General features: G+C 53.6%; 1 protein-coding gene across 2 annotated transcripts in view; it reads left to right on the top strand.

Moving 5' to 3' along the window:
* The first annotated feature begins 219 nt into the window (after positions 1-219).
* The window catches only part of MAP4K1 (mitogen-activated protein kinase kinase kinase kinase 1), a 30,337-nt gene continuing 20,178 nt past the window's right edge, over positions 220-10,378 (top strand). Inside the window, exons 1-13 of one of the 2 annotated variants that reach the window (XM_031004560.3) lie at positions 220-1,320; positions 1,492-1,549; positions 1,673-1,763; positions 2,869-2,933; positions 4,689-4,744; positions 4,842-4,889; positions 5,053-5,095; positions 5,186-5,258; positions 6,398-6,529; positions 7,805-7,867; positions 7,978-8,059; positions 9,076-9,192; positions 9,428-9,506. In XM_031004560.3, the coding sequence (XP_030860420.1) occupies positions 1,222-1,320; positions 1,492-1,549; positions 1,673-1,763; positions 2,869-2,933; positions 4,689-4,744; positions 4,842-4,889; positions 5,053-5,095; positions 5,186-5,258; positions 6,398-6,529; positions 7,805-7,867; positions 7,978-8,059; positions 9,076-9,192; positions 9,428-9,506 (1,006 nt within the window). In that variant the 5' untranslated portion in view covers positions 220-1,221. The remainder of the gene's footprint in view (positions 1,321-1,491; positions 1,550-1,672; positions 1,764-2,868; positions 2,934-4,688; positions 4,745-4,841; positions 4,890-5,052; positions 5,096-5,185; positions 5,259-6,397; positions 6,530-7,804; positions 7,868-7,977; positions 8,060-9,075; positions 9,193-9,427; positions 9,507-10,378) is intronic. The other variant, XM_031004561.3, reaches the window with a different exon arrangement.

The raw sequence follows: 10,378 nt of genomic DNA, 5'->3' as shown, positions 1-10,378 counted from the left end.
AGCAGCAGCCGCCACGCTTTCCGGCTGCCACGTGACTTCTTCCTCGCAGGCGCAATTGGCGCGTGCGCATTCGCTCCACTCAAGCTGGACAGACTGCGTGAGAAAAAGCTTACTGTATCCCAGTGCGCAGGCGCCTCTCGTGGCGAGGGGGCGGGGCTAAGCTTTTCCCGGGCCTCACAGACCCAGTTCCAGTGCCGGTAGCGCGGGAGCGTGCGCGCGCGAACTCACCGGGAAGCACCCGGAGCTCTGGCGGCGTGCGCGCGCGTTGTATTGCGCGCGGCCATGAGGCCACGGAGCTCTGCGGGAATGCACGCAGCAGCCTTACGTTTAGGCCATGGCCAAGTTCTGAGGGAGGTGTTCTGAGGTCCCTCTTGCCACAGGCCTGCGCGCCTGGTGCAGGATCCTGAGCTCTCCAGTTTCAAGTCTCAGCCCTTGGTCCCCAGCTCCAGGAGGAGGGTCCCACAAAGCTACTGTGCTCTGCCGGGCAGGGGCTGGGGTGAGGGCCCCTGGACTGCCGGATCGCGCCCCGTCTCCATTAGGTTCCGGTCTTGGAGCTGAGGGCGAGCGTCCCATTTGTACTGCCATGAATTATATATTATGTATAGGTTTTGTACACTGCAGGCCTACAAAATGCAGTTATGTGCCATGCATGTGGAGGTATATGCCCTGGGTACATCCACGTGTGTACTGTGCACACAGGTATCCAGGCAGATGCACGTCTACACGCCTGCGCAGTGCAGAGGAGGTAACCCAAGTGCATGTATGTGACAGGTGAACAGGCATATACACTGCATAGCCATCCCTGTGCAGACCTGCCGCCTTCGGGTTGTGGCCAAACCTTCAAGCACCCAGCAGAGGTTTAGACACTACCTAGGAGACGGGGACGGGGGTTCTAAGGCACCCCCCTCCAACCCAGTTACGATTAAGATCATTTGCATCACATTTACATCCAGCCCTGGGCCTTGGAGGTTGAGGGTGGTCCCTTGGGTCCCAAGACAAGCTGCCCCTCAGAGGCTCTCAGAGCCCAGGGGACGGGGGGGTGGAGCCCGTTGCACAGTCGTGCAGTGCAGCTGGGGCAGGAAGCGAGAGTGAGGAGGGGGGAGGCCACAGCCCGCGGAGGCAAGGCGGGTGCAGGGCTTCTGGGGACGGAGGGAGGTGCCAGAAGTTGAGCCCTGAGGCCCTGCTGGCCCCTGGGCGCAGGCTCAGCTCAGGCCCCCAGGGATGGACGTCGTGGACCCTGACATTTTCAATAGAGACCCCCGGGACCACTATGACCTGCTACAGCGACTGGGTGGCGGCACGTATGGGGAAGTCTTTAAGGTGAGGAAGCCCCTCTGTCCCCAACACCCTACAACCAGTGACCTTTAAGGCAAGCCCTCGGCAGGGAGGAGGCTGCAAGAGGGGGTCCCAGTTCTTGACCTTGACTCAGGGATGCTGTGGAGGGACTCTGGCAAATGGAGCCTGCCTGACTGCCAACTTCCCCTTTGCAAGGCTCGAGACAAGGTGTCAGGGGACCTGGTGGCACTGAAGATGGTGAAGATGGAGCCTGGTGAGGAGGGAACATGGAGCTCCTTCCCCACATCCCCACCTTCGCCTCCTGGGACACTGGGATCACCTCCCCTGTAGCTCTCTCCCCATGCGAGCTGCCTTTTCTCTCCCGCCCTCCTCACAGATGATGATGTCTCCACCCTTCAGAAGGAAATCCTCATATTGAAAACTTGCCGGCACGCCAACATCGTGGCCTACCATGGGAGTTATCTCTGGTGATGAACCTCAGACCCACCCTGGCACCCAGCCCAGCCCCTAACCCAGAGCCCCCATTTCTTGACAGGGGTACCCTCAGTTCTTTTTTTTTTCTTTTCTTTTCTTTTTCTTTTTTTTTCTGAGATGGAGTCTTGTTCTGTTGCCAGGCTGGAGTGCAGTGGCATGATCTCAGCTCACTGCAACCTCTGCCTCCTGGGTTCAAGCAATTCTCTGCCTCAGACTCCCGAGTAGCTGGGATTACAGGCACTCACCACCCTGCCCGGCAAATTTTTGTATTTTTAGTAGAGATGGGGTTTCACCATCTTGGCCAGGCTGGTCTTGAACTCCTGACCTTGTGATCCACTGGCCTCGGCCTCCGAAAGTGCTGGGATTACAGGTGTGATCCACCGCGCCTGGTCTTGGCACCCTCAGTTCTAACCTTGAACTTCCATTTCTCACCATAACCCAACCTCCCATCCTGGACCCCCATTTTTGACTGGGCTAACCCTATCCTGATCCTCACTCCTAAGTCCCACTTTTCTGACCAGAGCAGCCTCTAATCTAATCTCCAATCTAAAATTCCCATTTCTGACCAGGAGTACCCCAAATTGATCTCTTCATAGTAACTGAATTTGAAATCAACTCCCTTGAAACAAAGCTCTCACCATTCTGCCCTTTGGCTCACCCAGTTTCACTCTCTGCTCCTTTAATATAAACTCCTAAATTCCCTGATCCCCAAATTAATATTCCAGATGCCCCAATAATGACCTCTGCTCCCCAGAACAGGTGCCCTGGGCCCCTCTGTCCCCTCCAAATCTCCACAACCCGTGAGATCTCTGCCCTGCCTCCTAGGTTGGCGTGGGACGGCAGTGGGGTCCCGCCCAAAGGCCTAGGTTTGAGTTGACTTGCCCCGGAACTCACATTTCCTCTCTGAGCCTTAACTTCCTTGTCTGTAAAATGGGAATGAAACAACCTCATTCTGGTAGACAAGGAGAGGTGGGGTGATGAGAGCTGTTACGTTAAAGTTCTTATTGAACTAGAACAAGACAGAAGCAAACCAGGGGCTTTCCTGCAAATAATAATGTATTTACTGCTATTATTATTCTTACTCTTGAACCACTGCAGGTTGCAGAAACTCTGGATCTGCATGGAATTCTGTGGGGCTGGTTCTCTCCAGGACATCTACCAAGGTTAGAGAAAGGACAAGGGGACCCAAGCACCCCTCCCATCCCCACCCCCCAACCCCGACCCAAATTCACCTCTTCCGTCTCTGTGTGTGTATCTCACAGGAACTGTCTTTCTGGGCCATATTTCAAACTCCTGGGCTGAGCTGATCCTCTTGCCTTCAGCTGCCGAAGTGCTGAAACTACGGGCTTGAGCCACTGTGCCTGGCTTTTTTTTTTTTTTTTTTTTTTAATATAACTGCTGGGCCTGGTGCGGTGGCTCACGCCTGTAATCCCAGCACTTTGGGAAGCCGAGGTGGGCGGATCACCTGAGGTCAGGAGTTCAAGACCAGCTTGGCCAACATGGTGAAACCCCGCCTCTACTAAAAATACAAAAAATTAGCCAGGTGTGGTGGCAGACACCTGTAATCCCAGCTACTCGGGAGGCTGAGGCAGGAGAATCGTTTGAATCTGGGAGGCGGAAAACCTCTGATTCCTTCCAGCCCTAGACCTCAAATGTTAGAAAAGGAAGGACTTCACTGAGAAGTCCTCAGGAGGGAAACTGAGCCCAAAGAGAGGAAGTGAATCCCACAGCTGGTCTGTCAGACCTGATGTCTGACGGCCTCTCTCTCTCTGTCTGTCTCTCTGTCTCTCTGCCTGTGTGTTGTTCTTACCTCATCACCCTCTGGGTCTCTCTCTAAATCTGTCTGTCTCCCCATATTTTGGCCTCTGACCTCTGTCTTTGTCTCTGTCTCATTTTTTTGTTTTTTTCAATCCTGTTCCTTTTGTATGTCTCATGTATGATCTGTCTCCGTTTCTCTGTCTCTCTCTGTCTCTGTGTCTCTGTGCCTTTCCTTATTTTGCAAAGTCACATGACGCCCCTGCTCAGAGCCCTCCTACAGCTTCCATTTCTCTCGGAGGACAAGCCCAGACTCCTCATCAGGGTCCACCCCAGGCTGGCCAATCTCACCTCCTCCCACTTTCCTCCTCCCCCTCCACTCCACCCCACCCCCTTTGCTGCTTTCCCGACCCACCAGGGACTATCCCACCTGGGGCCCTACACTTGCTGTGGCTGGTCCCACTCAGAGTGGGAGCCCTCATGTCTTCACCCACCGTCACCTTCAGAGAGCAGCCCTGACTGGCCACCTCTGTGAAATGTCATAGCTCCTCCTACGCGCACCTTTCTTGCTTTATGTTTCTTCTTGCTGTCTATCAGCATCTGAGGAACTATATCATATTCTACTTATTTATCTTGCTTACTTTCTTTCTTTCCTTCTTTCTTTCTTTCTTTTTTTTTTTTTTTTTTTGAGACAGAGCCTCCTTCTATTGCCCAGGCTGGAGTGCAGTGGTACGATCTCGGCTCATTGCAACCTCCACCTCCTGGGTTCAAACGATTCTCCTGCCTCAGCCTGCTGAGTACTTGGGATTACAGGCACGCACCACTATGCCTGGCTAATTTTTGTATTTTTAGTAGAGATGGGGTTTCACCATGTTGGCCAGGCTGGTCTCGGACTCCTGACCTCAAGTGATCCACCCACCTTGGCCTCCCAAAGTGCTGGGATTATAGGCATGAGCCACTGCGCCAGGCCTATTGGCCTCTTTTATTTGCATTGCTGCCTCTTTCTGTCACTGACCACCCCACCATCTCCCCCTCCCACTGGTCCTATCCTGTTTCCCCTCTCCCTATGGCACCCTCTTAGCTGGTGTGGGGGGGCAGGACTCCCCAGCCCAGGTTCCCTGGCTCCCATCCAACGCCTGGCCTGGCCGGGGTGACCTTTGCAGTGACAGGCTCCCTGTCAGAGCTCCAGATTAGCTATGTCTGCCGGGAAGTGCTCCAGGTAAGGAGAGGCCTGGGGATTCTGGGGATGGGAGGGGAGGGGGGCCCCACTCCAGCCCCCAAACACTCACAGTCCCCTTGTCCACCCTTCTCCCCAGGGACTGGCCTATTTGCACTCACAGAAGAAGATACACAGGGACATCAAGGTGGTCTGGGGGTGCAGGGGTGCTGTTGGGGGGTGGGGCCCAGGAGATGGGAGTGGCATTTCGGGGGCTCAGGGATCAGGGTAGTTTGAGCTGTGGGGTGGAGTGGGCTAGCACTGGGCTGGGGAGAGTCTCTGCAGCCTCCCATATCACCTCTCATTCCCAGGGAGCTAACATCCTCATCAATGATGCTGGGGAGGTCAGATTGGGTGAGTAAGGCTGGGGGTTGAGCAGGGGGGCTGACTGGGGGACCAGAAGCGCAGTGGATCCCAGATCACTATGTCTCCCTCTGCTTCCAGCTGACTTTGGCATCTCGGCCCAGATTGGGGCTACGCTGGCCAGACGCCTCTCTTTCATTGGGACACCCTACTGGTGAGTGGCGCCCAGCGGGCAGCTAGGGGTGGAGTGGGGGTCAGTGGTTTTTCCTACCCTGGTTCCCCGGGATCCTCCTTCCTGGCTCCGTTCCCCTGCCTCGTCCTTTCTCCTTGGAAGATTCTTTCATTCTCTCTGGGTGTCTCTTGAGTTTTCCATTTTTCTCTCTCTTTGTGCCCTTTTCTGGCCGTTGCTCTCGGTGTTTGTGTTGATTTTTATCTTGATTTCTCTGTCCCTCCATATCCATTTCTGTCTTTTTCCTCTAGCTCAGTTTGCAGTGCTCTCTGTCTCTTTGTTTCTGTCTCTCTCACTCTCCGTCTCTGCCTCTCTGTCTTTTCATTTTGTTTTGTTTTTAGAGACAGGGTCTCACTCTGTGGCCCAGGCTGGATTGCAGTGGCATAGTCACGGCTCACTGCAGCCTAGAACTCCTGGGCTCAGGAGATCCTCCCACCTGAGCCTCCCAAGTAGCTGGGACCACAGGTGTGCACCATGACACCTGGCTAATTTTTAAAATTTGTGTAGAGATGGTGTTGTTGTTTTTTTTTTCTTTTTCGTTCTTTTTTTTTTTTTTTCTTGAGACGGAGTTTTGCTCTGTTGCCCAGGCTGGAGTGCAGTGGCATGGTCTCGGCTCACTGCAACCTTCACCTCCCAGGTTCAAGCAATTCTCCTGCCTCAGCCACCAAGTAGCTGGGATTACAGACGCCTGCCATCACGCCCGGCTAATTTTTGTACTTTTAGTAGAGACGGGCTTTCACCATGTTGGTCAGGCTGGTCTCGAACTCCTCACCTCAGGTGATCTGTCCGCCTTGACCTCCCAAAGTGCTGGAATTACAGGCAAGAGCCACCGTGCCCAGCCGAGATGGGGTCTTGATAAGTTGCCCAGGCTGGTCTCAAACTCCTGGGCCTAAGCCATTCTCCTTGCTCAGCCTCCCAAAGTGCTGGGATTACAGGCATGAGCCATCGCGCCCGGTCTGTATCTCTGTCTTCATCTGCCCGTGTCTGTCTTTACTCCTGTCCCTCTGTCTCTCCTTCTGACTCTCTGTGTGCTGCGTCTCCCCTCAACTCCTTCTCCTTCTCTGCCCCTCCTTCCCTTCCTGTCCCCATGCCACCTCTGGCTCTCTGAGCGTGTCTGCCCCCAGGATGGCTCCGGAAGTGGCAGCCGTGGCCCTGAAGGGAGGATACAATGAGCTGTGTGACATCTGGTCCCTGGGCATCACGGCCATCGAACTGGCCGAGCTACAGCCACCGCTCTTTGATGTGCACCCTCTCAGGTAGGCAGGCGTGGGGTCCCCAGGCCCAGAGATCCTGTCTAGCCCTGGCCTGAAGCCCACCCTCAGCTTCCGCCTTCCATCCCAGGAACCTCCAATTCAGGGATCACCACTTGAGCCTACTTTGGCACGTGCTGCAGCTCTATTTTTTAAATTTAATTTAATATTTTATTTTATTTTATTTTTTATTTTTTAAGACAGAGTCTTGCTCTGTTGCCCAGGCTGGAGTGCAGTGGCACAATCTTGGCTCACTGCAACCTCCATCTCCCGAGTAGCTGGGACTGCAGGTGTGCACCACCACGCCCGGCTAATTTTTGTATTTTTAGTAGAGATGGGGTTTCAACATGTTGGCCAGGGTAGTCTCGAACTCCTGACCTCAGGTTATCTGCCCATCTTGGCTTCTGGAGGTGCTGGGATTACAGGCGTGAACCACTGCACCCAGCCTATTTATTTATTTTTATTTTTATTTATTTATTTATTTTTGAGATGGAGTCCCACTCTTGTTGCCCAGGCTGGAGTGCAGTGGCAAGATCTCAGCTCACTGCAACCTCTGCCTCCGGGGTTCAAGTGATTCTACCACCTCAACCTCCCAAGTGTGGGATTACAGGTGCACGCCACCATGCCTGGCTAATTTTTGTATGTTTTGGTAGAGATGGGGTTTCACTATGTTGACCAGGCTGGTCTCGAACTCCTGACCTCAAGTGATCCACTTGCCTTGGCCTCCCAAAATGCTGGGATTAAAGGTGTGAGCCACCACGCCCAGACATTTTTTAAATTAATTAATTAATTATTATTATTTTTAGAGACAGGATCTGGCTCTGTCACCCAGGCTGGAGTGCAGCGGCACGATCGTAGTTCACTTCAGCCTTGAATGCTGGGGCTCAAATGATCCTCCTGCCTTAGCCTCTCACATAGCTGGTCCTACAGACCCACATTGCCACACCCAGCAATTTAAAAAAAAAAATTTTTTTTTTGGTCTCACTATGTTGCCCCAGCTGGTCTCCAACTCCTGGGCTCAAGCTATCCTCCCGCCTTGGCCTCCCAAAGTGTTGGGATTACGGGCATGAGCCACTACACCTGGCCTTGCCATAGCTCTATCACTTCATAAATGGCTTCCCTTAGGAGAGGCACCCTGGTGCACTGTAAAACCTGAACCTCACTTCCATGCTGTTTCTCACTTTGCCCTCTGCTGACCGCAATGCTACTAGGAACCCCTCAAGCCATAAGGTCTGGCCCCCTTGAGGGTCTGAACCCCATGTCCTTTCCCTACTATTCTAGAGTTCTCTTCCTCATGACCAAGAGTGGCTACCAGCCTCCCCGACTGAAGGAAAAAGGCAAATGGTACGAGAGAGTGACAGGAGGGAGGGTGAGAGAGGGCAGGGCTGGGGCTGGGTGGCCTGATGGGAGGGTCTCTGGTCCCCTCACCCAGAACCTGGCTTCTTCTTCCCAAGGTCGGCTGCCTTCCACAACTTCATCAAAGTCACTCTGACTAAGAGTCCCAAGAAACGACCCAGCGCCACCAAGATGCTCAGTGTAACCCTCCCTTCCCCAAGACCCTCAGCCCAGGATTCCCTGGGGCCTTCCACAACTCCCGAGGACATGGATAACTTTGTTCCATGGAGTCCCTGTGGCCTTTCCAAAGTCCCTAGTGCATCAGAATTTCCCAGGACCACCCCCCACCACCAGAGACCCTCCGGGTTACACCCCAGACCTTTCCCAAATACCCCGAGTTGCCGGAACTGACAAATTCCCAAAGGACTCAAGACTTGTTCCTGAGTGTCCTCTTGAATCCCCAGGGAACCACAGTCTCTTCCAAGACAACTCTGGAATTCTCCTAGCCCCGCTCTGAGAAACCTAAATTCTTCTAATTCCTAAAAATGTCTTAGACTCCCACAGGTCGGCTGGGCATGGTGGCTCACACCTGTAATCCCAGCACTTTGGGAAGCTGAGGCAGATGGATCACTTGAGGTCAGGAGTTTGAGACCAGCCTGGCCAACATGGTGAAACCCCGTCTCTACTAAAAATACAAAAATTAGCTGAGCATAGTGGCGCACGCCTGTAATCCCAGCTACCTGGGAGGCTGAGGTTGGAGAATCGCTTAAACCCAGGAGGTGGAGGCTATAGTGAGCCAGGATCGTGCCACTGCACTCCAGTCTGAGTGACAGGGCGAGACCCTGTCTCAAAAAAAAAAAAAAAAAAAAATTAGCTGGGCGTGGTGGCACGAGCCTGTAATCACAGCCACTCGGGAGGCTGAGGCACGAGAATCAATTAAGCCCAGGAAGTGGAGGTTGCAGTGAGCCTGGATTGTGCCACTGCACTCCAGCCTGGGTGACAGAGTGAGACTCTGTCTTAAAACAAACAAACAAAAAAGAATACCCCAGGCCTCTGAGTTCCCTGGATTTCCCCGCCCTCTGCCTTCACTGGCACCTTCTCCCCAGCTAGATTCCTTTAGTCCAGTCCCCAAGGCCCTGTACCAGCCCTCTCTGTCCACACCAGCCCTCTCTGTCCACACCATCCCTCTGGATACGGACACCTCTTCCCTCCGCCAGCATCAACTGGTATCCCAGCCTGGGCTGAATCGAGGCCTGATCCTGGATCTTCTTGACAAACTGAAGAATCCCGGGAAAGGACCCTCCATTGGGGACATTGAGGATGAGGAGCCCGAGGTGAGAGCCTTGGCTGACAAGAGCACTGGGGACCTCTCGGTCTTTCTCAGGCTGTGCCTGCTGCCAGCAGTGCCTTCCTGCTGCCTCTCTTAGGGGGAAAACAGGGAGGGAGGATGGGGAGCTTGGTAAAATGCTGTGTGCCCAGAGGGTTACAGGAGAGAGCAGATGGAACCCGGGCAGGGTAGGAGGCTGCTTGGGGGGTCCTGAGCCCTGACGTGGCTGCCCCTCTGCCCAGCTACCCCCTGCTATCCCTCGGCGGATCAGATCCACCCACCGCTCCAGCTCTCTGGGGATCCCAGATGCAGACTGCTGTCGTGAGTAGAGAATCCTTATGTTTGGGGACACCTGACCCTATAATAGACCTAAGAGACCCCCTTCCCCTACCATCAGGCCTCCAGAGACCCTCAGCATCATCTGATCCTATAAGAGATCCCAGACAATCTCATCAGCACCTGAACTACAAAATGACTGTAGAGGCCAGGCATGGTGGCTCATGCCTGTAATCCCAGCACTTTGGGAGGCCAAGGTGGGCAGATCATCTGAGGTCAGGATGTCAAGACGAGCCTGGGTAACATGGTGAAACCCTGTCTCTGCTAAAAATACAAAAATTAGCCGGGTGTGGTAGTGCACGCCTGTAGTCCCAGCTACTTGGGAGGCTGAGGTGGGAGGATCGCCTGAACCTGGGAGGTGGAGGTTGCAGTGAACCAAGATTGTGCCACTGCACTCCAGTCCAGGCGACAAGAGCAAGACCGTCTCAAAAAACAAAACAAAACAAAACAAAACAAGAACAAAAGCAAAATGACCATAGAGTTCCCAGGGAGACCTCAGAAATCTCATCAGAACCTCAATACCCAAACAGATCCTGAAAACACCCTGTAACTACATTGAGCCCCCAACTTCCTGATCCCAAAACTTATTTGTTTATTTTTTTGGGACAGGATCTTGCTGTGTCGCCCAGGCTGGAGTGCAGTGGTGTGATCACAGCTCACTTAAGCCTCAAACTTCTTGGGCTCAAGGAATCCTCCCACCTCAGCCTCCTGAGTAGCTGGGACTACAGGCTTATTCACCACGCGTGGCTAATTTTTTTTTTTTTTTTTTTTTTTTGAGACGGAGTTTCACTCTGTCGCCCAGGCTGGAGTGTGATGGTGCGCTGGCTCACCGAAACCTCTGCCTCCTGGGTTCAAGC

The sequence above is a fragment of the Gorilla gorilla genome, chromosome 20 (assembly GCF_029281585.2).
Source record: "Gorilla gorilla gorilla isolate KB3781 chromosome 20, NHGRI_mGorGor1-v2.1_pri, whole genome shotgun sequence".
NCBI lineage: Eukaryota > Metazoa > Chordata > Mammalia > Primates > Hominidae > Gorilla > Gorilla gorilla.
The sequence above is the reverse complement of the archived record's forward strand: the minus strand, read 5'-3'. Positions and strand labels throughout refer to the sequence as shown.